Genomic DNA, 13,710 nt, shown 5'->3' with positions numbered 1-13,710 from the left:
GTCATTTATAGCTCTGCAGGGGAGTGGTGTCCTCACCATGAGGTCTGTGACCAGAAGCTCTCTAATTTACATAGGAAATATGAAGGTAATAAAACATTTTTTATTACTTTCATATTATACAATTTTATAACACAGGGATGGGTAGGGAGGTGTAATTAGGGCACACATGTGTCTGCTGATAGATCAGAACGCATATTCTAGGTGACAGGTTCCTTTTAATACGCCTTGGGGGCCCCAGTGTTGGATTGTTTTGCTACTAGGGCCAGTAAGGAAGTGACCGGGTTTTGCTCCCTAAAATCCAATCACCAGCCTAAGGCGGGGGTTGCCTTTCATTTTCCATGGTCTTTGGGTCTCCTCTACACCTTCCCTTCCCTACTCTGAGTTTCCAGCTGTGTTATGGAAAGTTAGTGAGGATGGGGCTCGTCTCTTCCTAATCGCTGCCTCCTGGCCCAGTAGTCCTTGGTTCTATTGGCTCAGTAGACTGGCAGTAGCATACCCCTGTTTCCTGCTGGAGAATTCAGATCTTCTCTCCCAGTGCCCTCATCTTCATCCTCAGGCCTCCATCGGATGGCCTGAAATTTGAGAGGCGATTGTTAGAGGATCAAAGTTTTTCCCTGATCTTGTTCAACTCTTTTAAGTGGGGGACCTTCTACCACCGGGTTTTATAACAGGGATGGCTGAAGATTCTGTCCTCTACAGGTAGTGACCCAGGGGGGTCTGTTCGGATGATTCTGGTGGGATTGTAAGTCAGTACCTTTATAGGGCAGGTGTTAGATTTAGGAGCACTGAGCAGTTGCAACCTGGAAGAAGATAGAGGGGTTACGAGTTCTTTCTTCCTGTCACAGGCATACCCCTGTAGCTTGTTTAAATTCCCTCTGGGATATTAATTGGTGTTAGACGCTCTTATGGGGCACCCTTTGAGCCCATTGGCCACTCCTCCATTCGGTTTCTCCCTCTCAAGATGGCTTTCCTCATTGCTTTTACCTCGGCCGGGAGGGTTGGTGACCTTTAGGCCCTCTCAATCATCCCTCTATAGACTCAGATTAGGGATGATAGGGTCATTCGACGTACAGTCCTTGCCATTCTGCCTCAGGTGGCATGGACTTTCCACCTTCACAGGAGATCATCCTTCCCTCCTTCTGTCTCTATCCTCAAAACCTAAGGTGGAGAAATTTAATTATTTAATGGTTGAGGTCACTGCACCATGGAGGAAAAGTCAGGCCCTGTTTGTTTCCAGGGTTCACGGAAGGGCTGTTCAGCATCGAAGGGGTCTATCACTACAAGGGTCAAGGAGGCTATTTTAGAAGCGTCTGTAGCTCAGGGTAGACCAGGTCCACTGGGGGTTACAGCACACTCTACCAGGTCTGTCTCCACCTCCTGGGCTGCAAGTGCATAGGTGCCTCTTGCTAAACTTGGCAGAGCAGCCACTTGGGCTTCTCCGACTGCCTTCTTTAAGCACTACCGGCTAGATCTTTCAGACACATCTGAGATTATTTCAGTAGAAGGGTTCTACAGGCTGTGGTCCGTCCCTAATGGTGTTATCTTTTGAATTTCTCTGGTGGCGCTGTCGTGGTGACGGGAAAAATCGTCATTACTTACCGTTAAGGTTTTTTTCCAGAGCTACAAAAACGCCACTACTTCCCACCTCATTTTCCTTTTCCCTCACGTTTTGACTTTCACGGTTAGTGGGCGTGTTCATTGGTGTTGGATTAACCTTTGTTTTTTCTGGTTCGCCTCTCTGTGCTCTGTAACCTATCTGATGCAGTAGAGAGGTGCCACCCTTTTATTTTAGTGGGTTTCCTGTCCAAATGAAGGGGCGGACCTATCTCTCTGGTGGCGCTGTCGTGGCTCTGGAAAAAACCATTACCGGTAAGCAATGACGATTTTTTTTTTCTTCACTACCCAATAATATAAAATTTTGTGATACATCTGTGGTGTAAATATGCTCACTTCACCTCTAGGTGAATTCATTGAGGGGTGTACTTTGTAAAATTGGGTCACTTATGTGGTATTTCTGCTACTATGGCACCTCAAGGGCTTTACCAATGTCACATGGCACCCACAAACCATTCCAGCAAATTCTAAAGTCCAATACAGCACTCCATTTTTCAGCTTTGCACTGTACCTCAAAGACAGTTCCTGACTACATGGAGTGTATTGGCACAAACAGGAGAAATTACACAACTATGTGATTTGTTTTTTTCTTATCAGCCCTTATAAAATTTTAAACTTAGGGTTAATACAACATTTTAGTGAAAAAAAATGTAATTATTATTTCTTCACTGTCCAATGGTATAAAATTGTTTCACATACCAGTGGTGTAAGTATGCTTACTGGACCCCTAGATAAATTAATTGAGTGGTGTACTTTGTAAAATGGGGTCACTTATGGGTCTTATTTTCCGACATATCAGAGGCTCTGTCAATGTGACATGGCACCCCTAAACCATTGCAAATAAATCTGAACTTCAATATGTCGTTCCTTTGCCCTGTGCCTCAAAAGTAGTTTTTGACCACATATGGAGTATTGGCGTACTCAGGAGTAATTGTGTAACAAACTGTATGGTCAATTTTTTCCTATTACCCTCTTTGAAAATTAAAACTTTGGGGCCAAAGCAATATTTTAGTAAAAAAAATGGTAAGTTTTAGTGATGAGCGAGCACTAAAATGCTTTACTAATCGGTACTCAAATCGAGCAGGTTGGATGCTCGGATGGACTCAACTTGAATTGAGTATGATGGAAGTCAATGGGCAACTAGAGTATTTTTCGGAAGACCCTAACAGGAGGGCTGTGAGGTCTGGAAAATTGCTGAAATGGATGGAAACAGCGCTCAAATGAAAATGGGAACAGCATGTGTAAGATGCCTGGACACATCTTTGTATACTTTATTACATTTTAAGGGGTTTACATAAGAGGGAATGGGGTAATTGAAGTATTTAAAATGCATTCTTAAAAATGTTGTTGAAAGAACAAAGAAAGGGAAGAGGAAGGGATGAAAGGGTAGGCCAAAACGGGATCGGGAAGGGGTATTGGAGGGGAGGTGGTAAGGGAAGGGGGGCGGGAATATAGAGGGGGAGGAGAAAGGGAATGAGGAAGACGTTGAGGCAATTCGTTAAGTTTCAACATCAAGCAAGATTTTGCTTCCCAAGTCACTGTTGGAAACTAAATAAACAATTTTAAAATAATTACCTGTGGTCCCCTCATTTTTTTTTAACAAGCCAGTGGCTGCCGAACAGCCAAGCAATATGCAGGGATGGGACTCAAGCAAGGCGCTCAAGCACTAGCAATAATTGGCTGAGTACTGAGAGTGCCCGAGCAGCCCAATGCTCGATTAAGTAGAAAGTAGTGTCAAGCATGCTCGCACATCACTAGTAATTTTTAATTTTCAAAGCCCAATTCTATACAATTCCATGAATCATCTGAGGGTTAAAATTTCTCACTACACCACTAGATTTATTCCTTGAGAAGTGTAGTTTCCAGAATGGGTTCACTTATGAGAGGTTTCTGCTGTTTTGGCATGTCAGGGGATCTTCAAATGATACATGGAACCCATAATCTATTCTAGCCAAAATGGCGCTCCTAAATTCAAATGATACTCCTTCATTTCCAAGCCTCGCCGGGCACCCCAACAGTAGTTTTCCACCACATATATACTCAATTGCACATTCAATTGAATGGTCCATTTTCTCCTGTTAACCTTGTGAAAATAAAACAAATGGGATGAACGCAACTTTTTATTGGTAAAAATGTAGTTTTCATTTTTACATCTCAACTTTATAAAATTCTGTGAAGCACTTGGGGGTTCAAGATGCTCACTATACATCTAGATAAATTCCTTGGGGGGTTTAGTTTCCAAAATGGGGTGACTTGTGGAGGATTTTCATTATTTAGGCACTTCAGGGGCTCTGCAAATACGACATGGCATTTGCAATCTATTCCACACAATTTTGCGCAGAAAAGGGAAAATTAAAAGTTCAAAAATTGCGAAATCTTCACATCTTTTGTCAAATTTTCAATATTTTCATAAATAAACACAAATCATATTAACTAAAATGTACCACTAATACGAAGTCCAAAGTGTCTTGAAAAAAGATTTACAGAATCACTTGGAAATTTTAAAGCATTCCAAAGGTATTAAGTTATAAAGTGACACTGGTCAGAGTTGTAATATTTGGCCTGATAAGAAAAGTGAAAACAGGCGGCTGGTGGTGGTGGTCATGGGATTAAGTTTACTATACATTTAGGCACTATCTTGTTAGTATTGAGACAATACCTTAATTATAATGCCTTTTTTTTACAGCTTCCAGTAGGTTTGGGTGCAGCTGGAAGTGTCAGAGTAGGAAATGCATTAGGAGCCGGAAAGGTTGAACAAGCGAAGAAATCTAGTAAAGTTGTGCTTTGTTTTGGAGGTAAGAAAACTTGTATTCTTGATGTGATAGTCAAGCATTTAAAACTAAATCTAAAGAAAAGAACTATTAGGCAAAAAAGAAAAAAAAGACAACCAAGATGTAAAAAAAAGACAACAACGTGAGCTAAAATATTGCTGAAGAGGAACAAAATTTATATTTTTTGATTCTTTGATTCTGCTCCTTTTATTGTTTATATTTAGTAATTTCTTCATTAGTCCACAATTAGACTTTTATTGGGTCTAAAAACAGTTCTTAGGTTAGACGCTGATGCAGATTTTTCAGCTTTTTATCCTAGGAGAAACAGCCCTCACGGCATCATGTTCTGTCACAAAAAGAATATCCATGGAGATGTAAAAGGGCAACATCAACATTACAGTGAATTGTATAAGTGTTTATAGTCAGTTTTCAGCAAGGTGAATTTGCAAAATCTTATATTTTACCTAGTTGTTATTGTTTGATACCTTTACATTTGGTAAAATTAATCTTAATATTAATCTTAATATTAATTTGATGATACTTCAGAAGTTCCTGAAGACATTTGGCATCAGACTCACAGAAGGCCCCTGTATAACTTTGCATGCTACAAAAAGAAAATGCTGTCTTTAATAGAAGGATGTAATAACACATAGTGCATCACATTTTGTTAAATATGGGGCTGCATAACTGCAGAATAGTCAAAACACCAATGCTGATTCTTCTTCACCACCTAGGGCCCTTACAATAGGCAAAGGAGTATCAAATTTGGACCATCTTGCAATTGGAAAATGCAGCTTCGTCTCAAGAATCACATCTTTTATATATGTGAAAGCTTAGGTGCATGGGTTTTAAAAATGTGGGGAATAAATGGCACCAGGAAGTACTGTGGGGAAAAAAGCAAGTCAGCTGGGGCAGTAAGATACAATGGCCAATGTTTTACTAGGAAACATTGCGTTCTGTATGTATGTGCGTGTTACTTTGATACATTCTATGTACCGAAATATTGTTTTTACCAAGTACACCCCTTCATGGCAACAGTACTCCCTAATGGCAGCGGCCTCTGTCAGCAAGACAAAGTGTTGTGGACTATCGCGAAATATTGTTCAAGACACTTTCTAAATTCCCAAGATCTCAATCTGATTGAGAATCTGTGGGATGTGGTAAAAAAACAAGTCCAATCCACAGAGGCCCAACCTTGCAACATACAGGACTGGAAGGATCTGAAGCTACCTTATTGGTGTCATGTTCCAGAGGACATCTTAACACTAGAAGTCCCAGAGAGGGGTCATTTAACATTTCTACCATTGGAACCCTATGGAGCTCGAAACTCCTGGGACTTCTAGTGTTAAAGGAATTTTCCACTACTAATGTGACGCCCTTTCATTTGTCCTAACTATTGCTAACACTTTCCGAATATACTTCTGCTACCAACCCTGCTCCTGTAAGCTGAACGCTCTGCGGCTCCTATATTCCTATGTAGATATTCTGTCTTTGTTCCTTCCGGTCTGGAGACCGGAATCAGACAAACTGGGCAGAACACATCATTGGCTGGGGGGGCTGCCTCTGTGTGACTGAATAGTCTTGACATGCATGCCTAGATCAGACTTCACTCTCCTCTCAACCAAAAAGGCCAGAAATATATAAATATCAGCAGGGTTTGTTTTTTTTACAAAAGTCAAAAAAGCCTATATACAGAAAAAAACTCCATAAAAAGGTTACATAAAAATGTATCTTTATTAGTACATTCAGTAATAAATTACAATTCTATGAAAAACAATAGAAGAGAGGTAAAGACAGAAATGACCTACGATACTAAACATCAATAACACACTCACATAAAATTAGTTCGTGCTAATTCAACAGAGCCATACTAATAAATATATAAAGTTCAGGTACCATATCTTTCCAAGAACCACAGTGTAATAGATGACAAAATGTGCAGCTGGGGGGAGTCAATTTAGATACCTAAGAAATAGGTGCATGGCTATCCAAGTAAAATAACGTAATGGTGACGAGGAGTTAATAACCATGTGGTAACCCAGACAATCCCAGCACAAAGTTCCAAATGCACTGCAATCACATATGAAGTAATGATAAGAGGTAATTACCGCATGGACTCCTTGACGCGCATTTCGCTGTCTCACTTCCTCAGAAGCTGCTACTTTATATTGAAGTGCTTTCATGTGACAAGTGTTGCAATGTGCCGATCATTAGATGGTATATCACAGGGTCGGGGTGATCGGCACATCACAGCGCTTGTCATATAAAAACACAGCACTGTGAAGCAGGCTGAGTGGAGAGTGAAGTGTGATCTGGGCATGTGTTCCCAGATTTCTGCCGCTCACAGAGAGGCAGCCCCACCACTACCGGGGATGTGCCCTGGTCAGTTTGTCTACTTCCAGTCTCCAGAATGGAAAAATCAATGGCAGAACATCAACATAGGAATATATTAGCCTCAAAGAGATCAGTGTACAGGAGCAGGGTAGGCAGCAGAAGTATATTAGGAAACAGTAAGTTAGGAATAGTTAGGACAAATAAAAGGGGGTCACATTAGTGGTGGAAAACCTATTAAGATCTAGGTCAGAGCTGTGACGACATAATCAGAAGAATCTACACAATATAATTAGGGTGGTCTAAATGTTATTACTGTATACAAAGTACAGTGGAACCTTGGATTACGAGTAACTTGGTTTTAGAGCGTTTTTAAAGACAAGCAAAGCTTTTTACAAATTTGTAACTTGGTTTAAGAGCAATGCTTTGCAAGAAGAGCAAATACTCACCGTGCACACTTTCAGTTCTGTTCTTTCACCATGCTCTCATCTGCTCTGGAGGTAACTTTCTGTAGATATGTACTGTATACAGTATACCATTGTACAGTACAGTATATAGTATATAGTATGTCCATCAATTTGCATTTGTGGATATAGTATTGTACTTTCTTTCTGCTAACCAATACAGCACATTGCTTGTACTGTACATCTTGCACATCAACAATTTTATTGTAAGCTAAAGTGCAGTTTAATTTGCTTTATGTTTTTACTGTACTGTACAGTATTTTGTATTAGTCTACTGTAATAATTTTATATGAATACAGTACATTAAATTGCATTACTGTAATAAGTAAATATTTTTGGGCTGGGGACCGAATTGTATGTGTTTCAATTATTACCAATGGGAAAATTCGCTTTGATATAAGAGAAACTTGATTTAAGAGCACACTGCAGGAACCAATTATGCTTGTAATCCAAGGTTCCACTATATACATAAATAAATAATTCTACTATATAATGTGCACATAAATTATGCCAGCAGTGTTGAGATGTTAGGACCATGAGGCCTAAGGTCAAGTCACAGAATTTTATTTGTGGCAGTACATACAAGGTCTAAACAAAAAAGTTATCAATGTAAGCAAATCTATTTGTTTTTTGAGATTATGGTTTTAAATTCAACCTTTAAAGTTTACTATGTGAGGGGAAAATGTTTAATGGTAGCTTTATAATGTTCTGTTATACTTTTTAATTCTTAGTGTTATCTGGTTTGACGACTGGGTGTACTGTTGCTGCACTGAGGAATGTAATTGGCTACGTTTTTACAACAGATAGGTGAGTGAAACTAGAAATAAGTATAAAATTAGAAAAAAGATGAAAATAATTTTTATGGATGGTTGAATGGAGGATGGATAGATGTTATGCTATTAGATTATGTTTACATGTTTTGGAACTCCACAAAAAGTTTGCAAGAATCTGCAGGCTGATTTTCAAATTTACTTGCAGATAAGGTAAAATAAACAATAAATTAGTAACCATCCCTAGTGTCTCTGTGATTGGCAGCAGTAATAATGTGTATTGAGACACCCGGAAACCGGGCAAGGGAGTCATGGAAGAACTAGGGGAGTTGAGTATAGTTTTTTGTTGCCTTTTTTAATTTTAAACCTAATGAAAAGTGTTTTTGAAGTTGGCGTTTGTTGCTGATTTTGAATTCCTCATTTACCTCAATGGAGAAACTCTGCAACAAGTCTGCAAAAAATTTGCAACAAGTGTTGATGTTTTTGATTTAAAATCTGTAATACATGTGAACCTGCGGACCATTGTCCACCTGCAAATTTGGCTGAAAATTCTGCAACAAACACACTCACAAAAAGTTAGGAATATTTGGCTTTGGGTGAAATTTCAGCATGATCCTAAAATGTCCTCTAACCTTTTCAGGTGAACTTAATGTCACCTTCTCTAAACGTTTGAATGCGCATGTCCAACTGTTCAATATTTTGTAGACTTTGCACAAATTGTTGTTCTCAAACAAAGGGCTTAATGGCAAAATACACAAGAAATGTTTGATCCATGAATCGCCCAATAAATTCCAGGGTTCAATTTAGAATTTGGTAATTCAACAGACCTCCCCATCATGCTGTTCACATTTTGACATCATGAGACCAAGACGACATCTAACATTGATCAACAGTACCTTGAAATTGGGAGACTTCAAGCAGGATGTTCTCAGATGGAAGTGGCCACTGAACTTAGTGTCACAGAGTGTCATCAGCAGGTTGCAACAGTGATACAGAGAGATTGGAAGAATCACAGAAAGGCATAGAAGTGGACATCCTTTCGCCACATTCCACACTGATGATTGCCTCATTGTGAACAATGCGAATCATATCTACAGTACAGACCAAAAGTTTGGACACACCTTCTCATTCAAAGAGTTTTCTTTATTCTCATGACTCTGAAAATTGTAGATTCATATTGAAAGCATCAAAACTATGAATTAACACATGAGGAATGAAATGCTTAACAAAAAATTGTGAAACAACTGAAAATATGTCTAATATTCTAGGTTCTTCAAAGTAGCCACCTTTTGCTTTGATTACTGCTTTGCACACTCTTGGCAATCTCTTGATTAGCTTCAAGAAGTATTCACCAGAAATGGTTTTCACTTCACAGGTGTGCCCTGTCAAGTTTAATAAGTGGGATTTCTTGCCTTGTAAATAGGGTGGGGACCATCAGTTGTGTTGTGCAGAAGTCTGGTGGATACACAGCTGATAGTCCTACTGAATAGACTGTTAGAATTTGTATTATGGCAAGAAAAAAGCAGCTAAGTAAATAAAAATGAGTGGCCATCATTACTTTAAGAAATGAAGGTCAGTCAGTCTGAAAAATTGGGTCCCCAAGTGCAGTGGCAAAATCCATCAAATGCTACAAAGAAACTGGCTCACATGAGGACTGCCCCAGGAAAGGAAGACCAAGAGTCACCTCTGCTGCAGAAGATAAGTTTATCCAAGTCACCAGCCTCAGAAATCGCAGGTTAACAGCAGCTCAGATTAGAGACCAGGTCAATGCCACAGAGTTCTAGCAGCAGACACATCTCTAGAACAACTGTTAAGAAGAGACTTTGTGCAGCAGGCCTTCATGGTAAAATAACTGCTAGGAAACCACTGCTAAAGACAGGCAACAAGAAGAAGAGACTTGTTTGGGCTAAAGAACACAAGGAATGGACATTAGACCAGTGGAAATCTGTGCTTTGGTCTGATGAGTCCAGATTTGAGATTTTTGGATCCAAACACCGTGTCTTTGTGCGATGCAGAAAAAGTGAACGGATGGACTCTACATGCCTGGTTCCCACCGTGAAGCATGGAGGAGGAGGTGTAATGGTGTGGGGGTGCTTTGCTGGTGACACTATTGGGGATTTATTAAAAATTGAAGGCATACTGAACCAGCATGGCTACCACAGCATCTTGCAGCGGCGTGCTATTCCATCCAGTTTGCGTTTAGTTGGACCATCATTTATTTTTCAACAGGACAATGACCCCAAACACACCTCCAGGCGGTGTAAGGGCTATTTGACTAAGAAGGAGAGTGATGGGGTGCTACGCCAGATGACCTGGCCTCTACAGTCACCAGACCTGAACCCAATTGAGATGGTTTGGGGTGAGCTGGACCGCAGAGTGAAGGCAAAAGGGCCAACAAGTGCTAAGCATCTCTGGGAACTCCTTCAAGACTGTTGGAAGACCATTTCCGGTGACTACCTCTTGGAGCTCATCAAGAAAATGCCAAGAGTGTGCAAAGCAGTAATTAAAGCAAAAGGTGGCTACTTTGAAGAACCTAGAATATAAGACATATTTTCAGTTGTTTCACACTTTTTTGTTAAGTATTTCATTCCACATATGTTAATTCATAGTTTTGATACCTTCAATGTGAATCTACAATTTTCAGAGTAATGAAAATAAAGAAAACTCTTTGAATGAGAAGATGTGTCCAAACATTTGGTCTGTACTGTATATGATGAATGCCACACAACTCCAGGCACATTTAAGGGAGGTAAGAGGCACCCAGTGTCCTGTCAGAACATTCAAAACAATTTACATCTGTGGGGTCTGCATGCTAGAAGATCTGAAAGCCTACCTTACTACATAAACAGTCACAGGCGCCATTGTCTTACATGGGCTAGAGAGCATCTATGCTGGACGAGGGACCAGTGGGCCTCAGTGCTGTTCACTCATAATCAGAAATGAAGGTTGCCAATGAAGCTGGAGACATTAAGGAAAGTGCTATGCATCAGCAACTGTTGTCACCAGACGAGCGCTTGGTGGTGGTTGTGTTACAGTGTGAGCAGGTGTGTCTAGTCAGTACAGAACTGCCCTAAACTTTCTGAATGGTACAAGCCCCTACTACTTGAATAACATCATTAGTCAAATCAATGTGCCTCTGCATGAACGACACAGGCTTAATTTAATTTTCCTGGATGACAATGCTCAAGGTCATCGAGGTCACATCATTAGAGAATGGCTGGTGAAGACTGCGGAACCTCAAATGGAGTGACCTGCACTTTCTCCAGACCTGAATCCAATACAAAACTTTTAGGATCAGCTGAGTCATGGTGTAATAGCTTGTAAATCTGTATCCCAGAATCTCAATGACTTGAGCGCCACCCTTCAAGAAGAGTGGGATGCCTCAGCAGACAATAAATCAACTTGTGAAAAGCATGAGACGTTGTAGCCAAGCTGTAATTGATGCTCAAAGCCGCATGACAAGTCATTGAGACATTCACATTTTGGGGGTATATCCACCACTGTTATTGACTTTTGTTCCTAGAAATTGTTTGAGATGAGGAAATCACCATTGCATGCTTCTACCTAAATGCCCTACTCATAATGAAATATCACTGTAGCGTGAACTTTTTATGTTTCACATAAATTTCACCCGAAAGCCAAATATCCTCTTTTTTTTGTGAGTAGTGTATCTGCTACGTGTGAACATAGTCTTACAATTGTTTCATATTTTTTTTCAGGGATATTATCATCTTGATTTCACATATAATGTTAATATTTCTTCCATTTCACATTTGTGATGCAACAAATGTAAGTATAGACATCAACAGCAACTTTATATATAAAGATAAAATAATGGGTCAATTGTGCTACATGAAACCTAAGAGCTGATACAGTTGAAACCAGACATTTACATACAGTATTTAAAAAGATACGTACCGTATGCATGTTTTTCTCACTATCTGACATGAAATCAGAATAAACCTTTCCTGTTTTAGTTCAATTAGGATTACCAAAATTATTTATATATTGCCAAATGCAAGAATAATGAGAGAGAGAGACTGTTTTAAGGCATTTTTATTACTTTCAGCAAAGTCAAAAGTGTACATAAATTTCATTTGTATTTGTTACCATTGCCCTTCAATTGTATGACTTTGGTCAAACATTTTGGATATCCTTCCACAAGATTCTCACAATAGTTGGTAGGAGAATTTGGGCCAATTCTTCTTGAAGAACTGATGTAACTTTACCATGTTTGTAGGATGCCTTGCTCGCACGTGCCTTTTCAGCTTTGACCACAAGTTTTCAACAGGATTGAGATCAGGGATTTGTGATGGCCATTCCAAAACATTCACTTTGTTATCCTTAATTTACTTTGTAACCAGTTTGGCAGCATGCTTTGGGTCATTGTCCATTTGGAAGACCCATTCCCACCCAAGCTTTAAGTTCCTGACTGATGTCTTGAGATGTTGCTTCAGTATTGCCACATAATCTTCTCATGATGCCATCTATTTTGTGAAGAGCATCAGTCCCTCCTGCAGCAAAACAACCCCACAACATGATGCTGCCACCCTCGTGTTTCACAGCTGGGATGGTATTCTCAGGCTTCAAAGCTTCTGCCTTTTACCTCCAAACGGAACGATAGTCATTATGGCCAAATAGTTCGATTTTAGTTTCGTCAGACCACAGAACATGTCTTTAAAAATTAAGGTCTTTGTTCCTGTGTGCATTTGCAAACATTAATCTGGCTTTTGTATGTTTTTTTTTTAATAAAGGCTTCTTCCTGGCAGAATGGCCTTTCAGCTCATGTTGAAAACACTACTTGTTTCACTGTAGATAATGACACAATCTTACCAGCTTCCACCAGCATCTTCACAAGATCTTTTGCTTTTCTTCGGTTGATATACACATGTCTGACCAAAGCACGTTCATCTCTAGTACACAGAACCCATCCCCTTCCTGACCAGTAAAATGGCTGGACATTCCCATCTTGTTTGTACTTGCACATAATTGTTTGTACAAATGAACAAGGCACCTTCAGGTATCTGGAAATACCACCCAAGGATGAACCAGACTTGTGCAAGTCCATAAATCTCTTCCTGAGATCTTGGCTGATTTCTTTTGACTTTCCCATGATGCTACACAAAGAAGCAGTATGTTTCACGTGTGTGTTAAAATACATACAGGTGTGCCTCTAATTAACTCAGATGTTTCCAATAAACTATCAGAACCTTCCAAAGACATGGCCTCATCATATGGGCTGTCCCATATTGTTTAAAGGCATAGTACTCTTAAGGGCACTTTACACGCTGCGATATTGCTATCGATATTGCTAGTGAGCGTACCCGCCCCCATCGGTTGTGCGTCATGGGCAAATCGCTGCCCTTGGCGCACAACATCGCTTACACCCGTCACACGGACTTACCTTCCCTGTGACGTCGCTGTGGCCGGCGAACTGCCTCCTTTCTAAGGGGGCGGTTCATTCGGCGTCACAGCTACGTCACACGGCAGCCGTCCAATAGAAGCAGAGGGGCGGAGATGAGCAGGCGGAATATCCTGCCCACCTGCTTCCTTCCTCATTGCTGGTGGACGCAGGTAAGGAGATGTTCGTCATTCCTGTGGTGTCACACATGGCGATGTGTGATGCCGCAGGAACGACGAACAACCAGCAGCATGCACCACCAACGATATTATGAAAAGGAGCAACGTGTCAACGATCAAAGATTTTTGACGTTTTTGCGATCGTTGATCGTCACTCCTAGCTGTCACATGCTGTAATGT

General features: G+C 40.2%; 1 protein-coding gene across 1 annotated transcript in view; it reads left to right on the top strand.

Annotated features, from left to right (window-relative positions):
- Positions 1 to 13,710, top strand: part of LOC142290258 (multidrug and toxin extrusion protein 2-like) — a 190,575-nt gene that overhangs the window by 125,233 nt on the left and 51,632 nt on the right. Inside the window, exons 11-13 of the mRNA XM_075334212.1 lie at positions 4,301 to 4,409; positions 7,912 to 7,987; positions 11,670 to 11,739. Of these exons, the coding sequence (XP_075190327.1) occupies positions 4,301 to 4,409; positions 7,912 to 7,987; positions 11,670 to 11,739 (255 nt within the window). The remainder of the gene's footprint in view (positions 1 to 4,300; positions 4,410 to 7,911; positions 7,988 to 11,669; positions 11,740 to 13,710) is intronic.

This window comes from Anomaloglossus baeobatrachus, chromosome 2, assembly GCF_048569485.1.
Source record: "Anomaloglossus baeobatrachus isolate aAnoBae1 chromosome 2, aAnoBae1.hap1, whole genome shotgun sequence".
NCBI lineage: Eukaryota > Metazoa > Chordata > Amphibia > Anura > Aromobatidae > Anomaloglossus > Anomaloglossus baeobatrachus.
Note: the sequence above shows the minus strand (reverse complement) of the source record. Positions and strands in the feature narration are given on the sequence as shown.